We start from the raw sequence: 12,690 nt of genomic DNA, 5'->3' as shown, positions 1-12,690 counted from the left end.
AAGCTAACAATTTCTCAGATATCATTTCCCATTTCAGAGTTTCAGTTTTCCCATTTAAAAAGGAAGGAGTGTAATTATACCTTTCTTATTACCCTCAGTGAACTCCCTGATTTTTGTCCATTTTGTTTAATGCTGGGTGCAATATCAAGTGTTCAGTAAATCTTGTTGCACACAGTAGGCGCTCAATAAATGCTTGTTGCATGAAAAAAATGAATGAGTCCTATTTCGGTGAGTGAAAACTCTTGGTAAGTCGTAAAGCGACACGCATTCGTGACGGTTCTTAAGATGCTAAGTGAGGGTGTTTTCAGTGAGTCCGGGAGCAACGGCAGGACGCGGACCACCGGCGAGCGAAGGACTGGCCCTCTGGTTAACCCCGCGCCAGCGTAGGCCCCGCCCCCTAGCCCTCTGCCCCGCCCCGCCCCGCCCCGCGCCCCGCCCCCCGCCCCAGCTCCGGCGCGTGCGGCCGGCCCTTGTTTCCCGGCGGGCCTCCAGAGGAGGGCGCACAAGATGGCGGCCCCGGCAGCCTCGGGAGGGCGGCCGCGGCTCGTCCTGCGGCTCTAGGGTGGGGCTGGGGTCTGGAGACTGGCCTCGCCCAGGCGACAGAAGGTCGGGGCGGTGCCGCGGGACCCCGTGGGGTGGCAGGTCCTCTCGCTGCAATCCCCGAGCTCCGCCGCCTCCCCATCCCTGACCCCGGGTGGAACCGAAGGTCAGGTCCGCCGCCCCGCCCCGTCCCACCTCGTCCCGGCGCCGACGCTGTTCAGTGGGTGGCTCACTGTTAACACTGACTTCACCCACGTGCAGCCTTCATGGCGGCCTCGCAGGTCCCGGGGGAGAAGATTAACATCCACGCAGGAGAGACGGCCAAGGTCGGGGACAGGGACCTGCTGGGGAACGGCTGTCCGGAGCAGGACAGATCCCCCCAGCGCTCCTGGAGGCAGAAGTGCGCCTCCTACGTTCTGGCCCTTCGGCCCTGGAGCTTCAGTGCCTCACTCACCCCGGTGGCGCTGGGCAGTGCCCTGGCCTACAGATCCCAGGGCGTCCTGGATCCCAGGCTGTTGGTGGGTTGTGCCGTAGCTGTCCTCGCCGTGCACGGGGCTGGCAATTTGGTCAACACTTACTATGACTTTTCCAAGGGCATTGACCACAAAAAGAGCGATGACAGGACCTTGGTGGACCGAATCTTGGAGCCCCAGGATGTTGTCCGGTTTGGAGTCTTCCTCTACACCTTGGGCTGTGTCTGTGCTGCTTGCCTCTACTACCTGTCCACTCTGAAACTGGAGCACTTAGCTCTCATCTACTTCGGAGGCCTGTCTGGCTCCTTTCTCTACACAGGAGGTAAGAGTTTGCCTGTTCCCTGTGCTGCAGGTCTTAGTTGTATGTACTGGAAATTGCGGTTTGCATAGGAGTTTTAGGGCTAGTAGAGAGGTGTCAAAGATTATTTTCTGAATTAGGCCACTCTGTGTGAAATCTGTAATGTGTGGGTCGTGTGGATTTTTTGCAAAACATCCCGGCTTGCCTTATGGATGTTAGGGATAATTCATATGCATGGAAATTTTTTGTGTCTTGTTTCCACTTGTTGGTCATACCTTATAATACCACAGTTTCAAATTTTAGTGGAATTAAATTTGAAAAGCTCAAATTATACACCTAATTACTTTCAACCAGTCTGCTAGGAGACTCCTTGCAGTAGGCTAATTTAAGGTAGTGATGGGCAGGTGGTTAAGCCCCACTGACTGGGCACTTTTTACGTGCCAGGCTCTGTTCTACGTCGGCACAGCAGTCAAGTCCCTGCCCTTGTGAAAGTTATTTTATATATTGTGAGGAGAGACAGAAAATAAAAATAGTAAATTATAGTTAGGATGATCAGCATCCTGGTTTGCTCAGCACTGAGGGTGTTCCCAAGATGTGGGAGTTTTGGAAACTGGGAGATCTCCTGGTGAGCCAGGAGAAGTTTGTACTCCGATTACAATGTATGAACAGAAAGTAAGTAGAGCAAGGAGGAGGACAGAGCTGAGTACATTAACTAGTTTGATTAGCGTAGGTCTCATCAAAAAGGTTAATGTTTGATCAGAGTGTAGGAGGTGACGGGTGAGACTGGCTAAGCAGCTGTCTGGAGAAAGAGCATCTTGGAATGGCAGTCACCAAAGGCCTTAAGGCAGGAGTGTCCATGTAAAGTTTGGGAAACAGCACAGAGTCCAGGGTATGAATGAGAGAGCAATAGGAGGTAAAGTAAGAGAAGTATGCTTGGGGAGGGCAGGGTGGCACAAAGATTATTTAGGCCTTAGTGTTTTAAAAGAATCACTCTGGCTTCGGTACTGAGAATGGATAAAGGGGGCAAGGGTAGCAGCAGGAACACTCTGGAGGAGGCTGTTGAGCAAACCGGGCGAGAGATGTCTGACGGCTTGGATCAGAGTGGGAGTAGTGGGGAGGGACACTTTGAAGTAGTCAGATTCCAAATATATTTTGCAGGTAGACAGGATTTGCTGGTAGATGGAATGTGAGGCAGGAGAGAAACAGAAGAATGACACATAACTCCCAGGTTTTGCCCTGAGCAGCTGGGATAATGGGAGTTGATGTCAACTGAGAGAAGGATGAAGATAGGTTTGTGGAGGAAAAATTGGGAAATTGACTTTGGACATCTTAATGTAGTGGATCTGCAAGTGGAGATGTCAAATTGGTAGTTGGATATGAGTCCTGAGTTTAGAGGAGAGGTCTGAGCTGGAGGCAGAGATGTTTGGGAGTCATGACACATAGATAAGGTTGTACACCTGAATGAGATCCCTGAGGAGGGAGTGTTGAGAGACGTGAGTGGGATGGGGACCGAGCCCTGGGCCACTCCAGCCATACAAGGTGGGGAGAGGAGAAGGAAGATGAAGGGAACTGTGATGGAGCATCTAGAGGAGAAAGGAAAAAACCAAGAGACGACAGTGTCCTGGCTGCCAGTTGTAAAAAGTTCAATGGAGGAAATCGACAGGGTGCTGAAATAGAATGTGTAAGGTGATGGTGGAGGTGACACTTAAACTAAAACTTGAGGGATGAGGAGCCAGCCGTGGGGCAGAATTGGAGTCTCCTTTGGGTGCCGCATCTTCCAGAGCTGATGGAACAGTGAGGGATGTGGGGAGGGGGCTTGGCATCTTTTAGGATCTGCCGAAAGGCCAATGTGATCAAGAGGGAGGACAAGATGCAGCTGTCGAGGGAGGCAGGGGCTGGACCATGCTGGTCTTACAGGGCCTCAGTCTCCGCTGATTCCTCCTCACTCCCAGCTTCCAAGCCTGGTCCTTGGACCTCTTCTAGCTCCATCTACTCCCTTGGGAATTTTAGCTAGTTTCACGGCTTCTGTTGCCGTCGGTTAAGCTGGTGGCTCTCAGGTTTCTACCTCCGGACCACTACACTCCAAACCCATATCCAACCTTTTACTCACAGCCTCTCTTAGAGGTCTCACAGGCTTCTCAAGTTTAACATGTCTGGACCAAATTCCTGTTCTTCTCCACAAAGAAATCTGCTCTACCCTCTGCTTTCTGCATCTCACTTCATGGCGACTTCATGCTTCTGGTTCTTCAGCCTGAAAATCACGGGCATCCTCCTTGACTCTGCTTTCTCACCTCTCACATCCAGACCGTCAGCAAGTCCTGTTGACTCTACTAAAATGCACCTGGGACCTGACCACTCCTCATCACCTCCCACCGCTACCACTGTCATCTCCCTCGATTATTGCAGCTGGTTCTTTAAGGACCCCTGTGCATCCACCCTTGTCCCTTTCAGGGTGTTCCCAAATCCACAGCCAGAGTGGTCCTGTAGCTACGTCAGTCCTCTGCTCCAAACTCTCCAGTGGCTCCCATCTCATTCAGAGTGGGCCAGAGTCTTTATAATGACCCCTAGAGCCTGGCATTATCTGCACACCCCCTCCCCCAACTCTCTGGCCTGCCCTCCTCCTCACCGTGCTCCAGCCAACAACCCTTCTGGCTGTTGAGGATGCTCTTCCCACATCTGTGTGTATGATTTGCTTTCTAACCTCCACCCATTTGCTCAGATGTCAGCTGCTTAGTAAGGACTTGCTTTCTACTCTGTTTAAAATGACAAAACAATAAAGCTTTCTGCAGCAGCTGAAAAAAAAATCAAATAACCCCTCCCACCCCACCGCCTGCCCCATGTTTCCTCTATAGTATCTTTCCTATTGCCCATCTCTGAATTTTCTTCATAGCACATATTCTAACCATGTAAAGTACTTAATTATCTTCCCCTTGGACTGTAAACCCCCTGGTGGTGGAGAAGTTGGTTTCTTTGTTCTCTCCTTAACCCTTGGTGACCAGAATAGCGTGTGGCATGGAGTCAGTACTTAGTATTTATTGAATGAACAAATGGGGAGACATTGAAATGTGTTGAGCAGAATAATGATGTACTGATTTATGATTTTTTAAACGTTGACTTTTATTGATATTTAATTGACATACGGTGAAGTGCGTGGAACTTAAGTGCTATATAGTCTGATGAATGTTGACAAATGCATATGGCTGTCTAACCATACCCTTCTAGTACAGAACATTTCCACCACCCCCAGAAGCTTCCTTGTTCTACTTCTTCACCCCCACTGTCCCCACCCCTGTCTAGAGGCAATGACTACTCTGATTTCTTTCACATAGGTTCATTTTGCCTGGCCTAGATCCTGTAAATGGTTTTTGAGATTCATTGCGTTGTGATGTGTATCAGGACTTCCTTTGTATTGCTGAGCAGTTGCCATTGTATGGACGTACCACAATTTGTGTCTCCATTCTCCTGTTCAGCGACTTTTGGATTGTTTCCATGTTTTGCTTATTATGACTGAACATTCATGTTCAAGTATTTTTGTGTGTATTTGTTTTCATTTTTCTTGGGTAAATGCTTAGGTGTCGAATTACTGGGTTACAGGATAATTGACGTTTAACTTTATGAGAAGCTGCCAAAGCGTTTTCTAAAGTGGTTTTGCTGTTTTTGCGTTCCCACCAGCAAGGCCTGAGAGTTCCAGTTACTTCCTATTCTTGCCAACATTTTGACTTATGTTTTAATGAATTTATCCTGGCTGCTGTGTGGAGAACTGGCCCAGTGTTTCACTGTGCTGGCTCCTTTGGAAGATGGTCTTGGGAGAGGGGGTGTGCCTAAAAAGAAGCTCTCAGGTGAGACACATCTCTGAATCAGGTGGAGCATAGGAGCCTTGGGCCATGTGTTGGACACTCAGAAACAGGGCTTTCTCCTCAAGGGCTTTGTCATTTTCTGGCCTCAGATAACCTCAAGAAGGTTGCCAGAGCTTTCTCATCCCTAGAGTAGGTTTGTGGTTGATTTTTGTGCTGGGTCTGTTGACGGAGGGGCAGGGACTTATCCTTGCAGGTACAAGTTTCTGTTCAACTTTGCTCACGTGGTTTTTGGCCAGGCAGTCTATGGAGGTGTTCTTGGGTACTCTAGGCAGAGGTCAAGGCTATAGAGCTGTTGTGTTTTCTTCCATAGCCAGAGCCCTGAAGCCTGCTTGGACAGCTGAGAAAATAAGCAAAAGAAGAGCAGGCACTGGTGGGAAAACCTGCTAGATCTGTGCTGGGAGCATTCCTACCTGGCATCTTCCTTTGGGGTGGCAGTCACCTAAATGTGTGAGATATTGCAAGAAACATCAATTTCCTAATTTGAAACTGGAGCCTAGCTATGTGCTGCTTCAGAGACCTTTCCCCTAGAGGGCGTGTCCTTAGATAACCAAATTATTTATCAAAACACTGCTTGGGGAGTACAGAATTAGTTTGCCATGTGTTAGTGGGTGTTAGGGACCATGCTTGTTATATCCTTTCTTGGGGTCACCTCATTTCAAGGAACCAAGGGTGGTCATTTAGCACCAAAGAATCTCAGCCACTTGTGTGGAGGTGAACTTGGGCTGAATCTTGTTCTTTGACTGCCATGCCTTTAGATCCTCTACGGACCATTGTCCCTTATCATTTTAGGCTGTTCAAGTGCAATCGATGACCTTACAGTTTTGTTTTTTTAAAATTTTTTGATCTTGAGGCCATGCCTTAGTAGCTTGATTAGATCAGAGGTTTCCCAAGCTTCTCTAGCAGTAAGTGGGTGGACCATCTCTTTGAGAGGATGCCTCTGACCTTTCCCATTGCTGCTTTGCTGTTTCCGTCCAAGTGAGACATTTTTCCTGACTTTGGTCCCAAATTCCAGGTGCTTGTTACTGTAGCTCTGTGTTCAGTTCAGCCTTGGTGCCAAGCATTGGGGAGCCAGCTATGAACAAGCCAGGCACAAGGCTCTTTCCTCATGAAACTTACAGATAAGTAGGAAAGACGGAGATTAAGTAATCGGAGGTGTGATGGAGCTCGAAAAAGTGGAAGTCAGAGTGCTGTGAAGCATACTGCAAGGAGACCGAATGTGGCCTAGGGCTGATGATGGCTGCCCTGAGGAATGGTGTTTAAAGACTTAAAGGATGATTAGGGGTTAGCCAGGCAAGGGGCTGGGTGAGGGGTTTCTGAAGGTCCTGAGGCACTGAAGGAAGTATGTGTGGGGAGGGGAGGAAAGCTCAAAGTGGGGCAGGAGGGAGGCAGGGCCGGGCCAGATGAAAGATCTGTGGCTTTTATCCTGAAGACAGCTTGTTGATATGGGTTTTCAGGTGTATGTTGGAGGAGGGGCATGGCCATCTTAGTATTTTTAGAGGATCACTCTGGCTGCAGTGTGGAGATTAGATTAGGGAGGGGGAGAGGGGGCTGGTTATGAGAATGGAAGAGACCAATTGCGAGGGTGTCGCAGTATTCCAGGCCTGAGATGACCATGACCTGGGTTTGGGGGTGGAGGGAGGCGGGATGGAGCATGGCATTGGGGTAGAGAAACTGGGCAGGTTTGAAAGACGTGGATTAGACAAGATTTGAAGTAGATTAGCAGCACAGGAGGGAAAATGAGGGACAATTTAGTGTTTTAACTTTGTGGGAACCAGAGAGGGGAAGCAGTGTTAAGCTGTCCCTGTCTTGGCTGTTTTACTCATTATGTGGGTTAGTTTCTCTATGTGGAGTTTGGAATCCCTGAAATTTCACTGAGATTAGCTGGGGTTTTTCAAAACCAGGAGATGCTTCCAGAGGTTGTGGAGGAAGGATACAGAGAAGTGAGAGGCTGGGCTGGGTCTTCTGCAGGGGACTGTTCTGTGTCACCAACAGAAGCGGTGTCCTGCAGAGGGGTCGGTGAAGGGTGGGAGAAACCCAAGCTCTGGATCGTAAGGCCTGTGAGACCCTTCCCGGCTCCCCCATTGAACTGTGCATGACTGGGAACCCCCTGCTCTTTGTTGAGGGACAGCAGGAAGGAAAACTCGGGGATGATGCCGAGACTGGACTGGGTTGCTGAACAATTAGTGTTTTCTGTCCCTCTGGGTCATTGGAGAAGAAATCAGATTTTGTTCTGGAAGGGGAGGGAAATCAATCGCTGCCCAGCCTCACAGCCTCAGAATGCACCCTTCCCAGCCCAGGGGGGCCTGCCTTTTGACTGAAGGACAGTCCCTCAGTTTCCAGCCCTTGATCTCACACAGACTCTCTGGGTTTTCTGGCCGTAGGAATTGGATTCAAGTACGTGGCCCTGGGAGACCTCGTCATCCTCATCACTTTCGGCCCGCTGGCTGTGATGTTCGCCTACGCCGTCCAGGTGGGGTCCCTGGCGGTCTTCCCGCTGGTCTACGCCATCCCCCTTGCCCTTAGCACCGAGGCCATTCTCCATTCCAACAACACCAGGGACATGGAGTCCGACCGGGAGGCTGGCATCGTCACGCTTGCCATCCTTATCGGCCCCACTCTCTCCTACGTGCTCTACAACACGCTGCTCTTCCTGCCCTACCTGATCTTCAGCATCCTGGCCACGCACTGCAGCATCAGCCTGGCGCTCCCCCTGCTCACCATTCCCATGGCCTTCTCCCTTGAGAGACAGTTCCGAAGCCAGACTTTCAACAAACTACCCCAGAGGACTGCCAAACTCAACCTTCTGCTGGGACTCTTCTACGTCTTTGGCATCATTCTGGCACCAGCAGGCAGTCTGCCCAAACTCTAGAGGGACCAGTAGCTCCCCTGACAACATGTCCCCCTTTCTTAGAGTGTGTTGAAGGCAGAGTATCTGAGGAGGGAAGTGATTTGGGAGTGAGGGGCCTACGGACGGCTTGTGAACTCTTATCTTTTTTTTTTTTTTTAATTATCACATTCTTAGAATGTTTTGTTTTTGTTGTTTTATTCTGTTCTATGGGGACTCTTGAAACTACTCTGCTATCAGATGAAGGTAAATTGGATGCATAACCCTTGTTTTATTTATAATTTCCACTAGAGGGTGTTGTCAGGTCATTTTTATGTGGACTCAGGTGCCCTAAGGCTGTGAAGGAGCCACTGGACTTGGGCTTCTGTCCTAAAAGAGCCATAGTAATGGAGCGAAGTGTCCCCTCTTGTCTTGGTTTGGCAGGATGTGGTAATGGTCCCCGGTGACAAGGAGTAGGTGTCCAACACTGAGCACTGCAGTCCTGAAATACCACTGCTAGAGAGAGAAAGCCCCTCATTAATAGCCCAACTTGGCTCCTGGCTTTTTGCCTAAATTGTGATTCAGACACTTTTGTCCTTCACTTCACTTATTGCCACAGTTGAGGAAAAGCGCCAGGTCACCCCGCAGCAAAACAGCGAGGCCGGGGCCTGGGAAGGAGGGAAAAAACCCACCCTGGAGGCAGCTGAGAAAATCCGCTCCGCTTTTGGACAGAAAGTGGTCGGGCAGCTGTCTTGACTTTGTCGAACCCACTGGAATAACAAGAAGACTCCCAGGCCTTTCAGTAACTCGCAGAGCTCTGAAGTTGCAGAGGCCCGGCTGTCTTTTCAGGCTGCTTAAAGCCCGCAAGGCTGCTTCAAGTCCTGCCCCTTCGCCTTTCCTCGCGCTCCCCTCCGCCTGCCCTCCGCTTCTCCCAGGTTCCCACCTGTGTGTCTCCCACCCGTGGAGCCCTGTTGTTTGGGCAGCTGCTTAGCAACCGAATCAGGGACGGTTGCCTCTTTCAGCAGAACCACAGGACGAGCAGACCAGGGACACCAGCTCCTCCGTGAGTGAACAAGCCAGTGGTCAGACGGTCCTGACCCTGTTCAGCCACAGTGATGGGCCTGCCAGTGAAGGAGCTGCATCTTCTTCCTTGAAGGCAGATGTGCAATAATGACCCTCTTCCTCCCCAAGGCTTCAGTCGCCTTGTGCAGAGAGTTTGCACCTGGGGGGTAGGATTCCAACGTTGATCGAAGCTGCTTTTCATTTCATTGCCTGGGCAGTATGACTTCTGGGCTAGAATCGTTTAGTTGCATTGAGTCCAAGCCTGAACAGGCTGCGGGCACTGCCATTATGCTTTTCTGCTGTGGTGATGGCCACTTTGGTAGGTATTTTGGGGTCTTGGCCTGCAGAAAATGACGTGAGAGCTAGCTCTTAATCCTTAAAATCAGGCCAATTACGATTTGGCTCCTTGAGTTAGAATTGGGCAGCTTACTTGAGAAAAACGTATTTGGAAATTGCAAGAGTTCCTCCTAAGTTAAAGGTGGTTTGTCTGCAGAGTTCCAGAAGCCTCGAATCGTGGTCAGAGCCTGTAAGGGAAAGGAGGACAGCCCCTCTCCTGCCTTTGTCCCCAGTACCACTTTTGTTTTATGCCAGGCTGGTGGCATTTTGGTGCTCACAGGAGTCCTGCCTTCAAAGACAAGCTTTTTGGGCTCCTCTTCAGAGCAAGCCATTGTCACTTAAAGCCCACCTCTGAGGTCGTAGGACCAGGAGCCCCTGCGTCCACAGGCCAGGCCACCTTGGTAAGCACTCCCCTCGGGGGTGCCGGTTAACCTCTGCTGTGTTCCAGTGCAGGTTTTAATGCATATTTTTATATATAGATCTTTCTAAAAGGCCAAATTTGGTGCCAGGTTTTATATTCAGGTCACTATAATTTGTAATACATCCCCTGATTCAATGAAGGTTTTCTTTAGACTGGTTAATTAAAAGAAAATTAAAAATTAAAAAAAGGATATTTTTATCAGTGGTCTGGCTTCCAGTTTTTCTTTGCTTTCCTCCTACTTCTTGTCCTGTTGTCTGATTGTGAAGTCTGATTCATAAACCTCAGGAGACCAGCACAGAGACTTTCGGTGGGAGTAGGGGGTGGGGTTCCTGATCTTTGGTGCAGAATTTGACCAGATTTGATGAGCTCTTGGAAGGGGCATTAGGGACCCCTCCAAGTCAGTATGGCTTTGCCAAGAGCCAGTAAGGCCGGATTAACCTTGCTTCCTTTTGTCCTTTCCTACTTTCATTTTTTTTTGATGGAGTCACTGTGCTGATAGATTGAGAACATTCAGCAGACAGAGTGCATTTGCTTTTCTGCTAGGCATCTGATGATATATCCTTATGAACAAAGCAGAGGTATGCAGAGTGGATAGCAGTCTAATTAGGTAAGTTTTGGGAGACCGAGCAAGCTGTGGGAGAGGGCTGGCTGGCCAGCGTGTCGGGGTCAGCTGGGAAGGAAGCCTTTAGCTGCATGTGTGAGCCTGCCCACTGAACCCTTGTCGTTAATGATTGGAATTAGGCAGCCCAAATCGCAGGTTTTGTAAACCTTGGAGGAAGAGCTTATAAAGGAAATCAAAAGGCTGCTTTGATGTGTCAAAGGAAAAATGCAGCATGAAAAAAGCACCATTCTCGGGTGTCCAAAGCCAACTCAGTAACATCAGAAGGAAGGTCCACGGAGCGACCGCAGTAGATGTGGGTGTGAATTTTATCGATGACTCTGAGGTCCAGCATCACGGGCCTTGATTTCTGTGAGTCAGATTTATTCTGCTCCCCAGTGGGGGTGGCTGGAAATTAAGCCGCAGCCACCTCTTGGGCCTGCTTCCATCTCCCTAGGACCACCTAGGACCCCTGGGCCTCCGTGGGGCCAGAAGTCGGGGGTGTTGGCTGGGTCCTTGCTCCATCTGCTCACTATCTGTGAGGTTGTGTCCCAGCTCCTTCATGCTGGGGCCCGGCCTGGGAATCCACCCTTGTTTCTTAGATAACTCTGCTCTAGAAGTGTTCAAAGTGCCCTGACAGTGGCCCTCCTTGCTGAGTTCCATGGGCCTGGAGGGCACTCGTCCCTGCCACCCCTCCCCATTTTTGCCCAGTCTTGGGGAAGCTCCCATTTCCTCCATGAACAACCTCATCCACCTCACCTACTCAAAGCATTTCCCTCCTTGCCCACCCCTTGTAGGACCTCTGCACAAAATCCCACCCAGGGGGCCTTTAGAAGCTCAGTGCTGGCCTTTTCTGGGGAACATCATAATGTTATCTTACCAGCTCTTCTGTTACTCCTTTATTAAAACCAAAATCTTAGCCTATAACCTGGCCCAAAGCTCAGTTTGAATCAGTGATGAGTTTTGGCTTTCATGACGGTTAATATGATCTGAGGTGGAATTAATAGTGTCCAGAACAAGGAAGGCATGGGTCCTGCCCACCCTGTGGTGTCGAGATCACACGTGGTGGGCTGGCCCATTCCTGGGCATCTTTCCTTCTTAGTTTCTAGTTTCTTTCTATTTTTAAAATGAAGGTACTGGGGATTGAACCCAGGACGTCGTGCACGCTAAGCATGCGCTCCCCAACCCCAGTTCCTTGTTTCTTATAGAGCAATTGTGGTAGCTTAAGAGCATGCCATGGACATAATGCACTTGGATTTCAGCAAAGCGTTTGACAGTACGAGATGAATTGTGGAAAGCGTGAAAAAGCAGCTAGAGGAACTTCACTTCTACTCGCACACACGTGTGTGTTTTCACACCGGTAATGGCTGCGGCAGAGGCTTTATGTGTCTCAGTGTGGGAACCACATTCTGAAGATGTTATTAACAAACTGGATCTTGTCCAGAAAGCAGTAGGCAGACTAGGCACTTAAAACCATGTCAGCATGGAAAGGAGACTCGAGAGGGCTGTCTTAGGGGAAAGGGATTGGGCTGTGTGTGTGTGTGCATGTGCGTGTGTGTGTGTGTATGTGACCTCAACAGCAAAGCCAGGACCAATGAGTACACATTATAGGGCCCCAAGTTTGAGCTCTCAGGTCAGGAAGGACTTTCTAGCTGTTAGAGGGATCTGCAAGTGAGGTATTTGAAACGCCCCAGTGGGCAGTGAGTTCCCTGTGGCTAGAGGCATTCAAGTGAAAGGATGATTCCTTGTCAGGAACACTGAAGTGAAGAGTCGGACATCAGAGAGGGGGTGTACAAGAAGACCTTAAATGTCTTCCCTTCCTGTGATACGGTGGTTCTGTTATGGGATCGTCTCTCAGACCTGCCCCCAGGGGTTGGGAGGACAGAGCACAAGAAACACATTGACAGTTCTCCATGATGTCAGATGGTTGCCCATTTTAACAGGCACGGCTGTGATTGATACTACTTTTTTTAAATAAGATTATACACACGCATACATGCGCGCACACACATGAGTTGATTTCCCCCTTGAAAGCCCTTGGCATGAGGCAGATGACAGCTCCTCTCCTCTGAGCCCCTGGACCACTCGGCTGCTAATGGACTGTCAGCTTCTTTCATGAGGGGCTCCAGACTGCAGGCTGGTGTCGTGTAGAGAGTGGTGCCTCTGGCAAAAACCTGGCACTTGGGTCTCAGCCAATTGACATTTGTGATTTGCCCTTTTTCAAATCGGGACAGGCCTCCCACCGTGAGTGACTAGGCCAGGATGCCAAACAGCGGTATCA

General features: G+C 49.8%; 1 protein-coding gene across 1 annotated transcript; it reads left to right on the top strand.

The window, feature by feature from the left end:
- The first annotated feature begins 477 nt into the window (after positions 1-477).
- UBIAD1 (UbiA prenyltransferase domain containing 1) lies at positions 478-10,012 on the top strand. The gene is made up of 2 exons (XM_010957545.3): positions 478-1,335; positions 7,550-10,012. Exons 1-2 carry the CDS (start codon positions 807-809, stop codon positions 8,035-8,037), a joined length of 1,017 nt encoding a protein of 338 aa, XP_010955847.1. The 5' UTR covers positions 478-806; the 3' UTR covers positions 8,038-10,012.
- Positions 10,013-12,690: the final 2,678 nt, after the last annotated feature.

This window comes from Camelus bactrianus, chromosome 13 (assembly GCF_048773025.1).
Source record: "Camelus bactrianus isolate YW-2024 breed Bactrian camel chromosome 13, ASM4877302v1, whole genome shotgun sequence".
NCBI lineage: Eukaryota > Metazoa > Chordata > Mammalia > Artiodactyla > Camelidae > Camelus > Camelus bactrianus.
Note: the sequence above shows the minus strand (reverse complement) of the source record. Positions and strands in the feature narration are given on the sequence as shown.

Bases quoted from the DNA above. Each gene is read 5' to 3' on its own strand.
- UBIAD1 (XM_010957545.3), top strand. From the start codon at position 807: ATGGCGGCCTCGCAGGTCCCGGGGGAGAAGATTAACATCCACGCAGGA. The intron at 1,336-7,549 runs GTAAGAGTTTGC...TTCTGGCCGTAG, and splicing joins CTCCTTTCTCTACACAGGAG to GAATTGGATTCAAGTACGTG.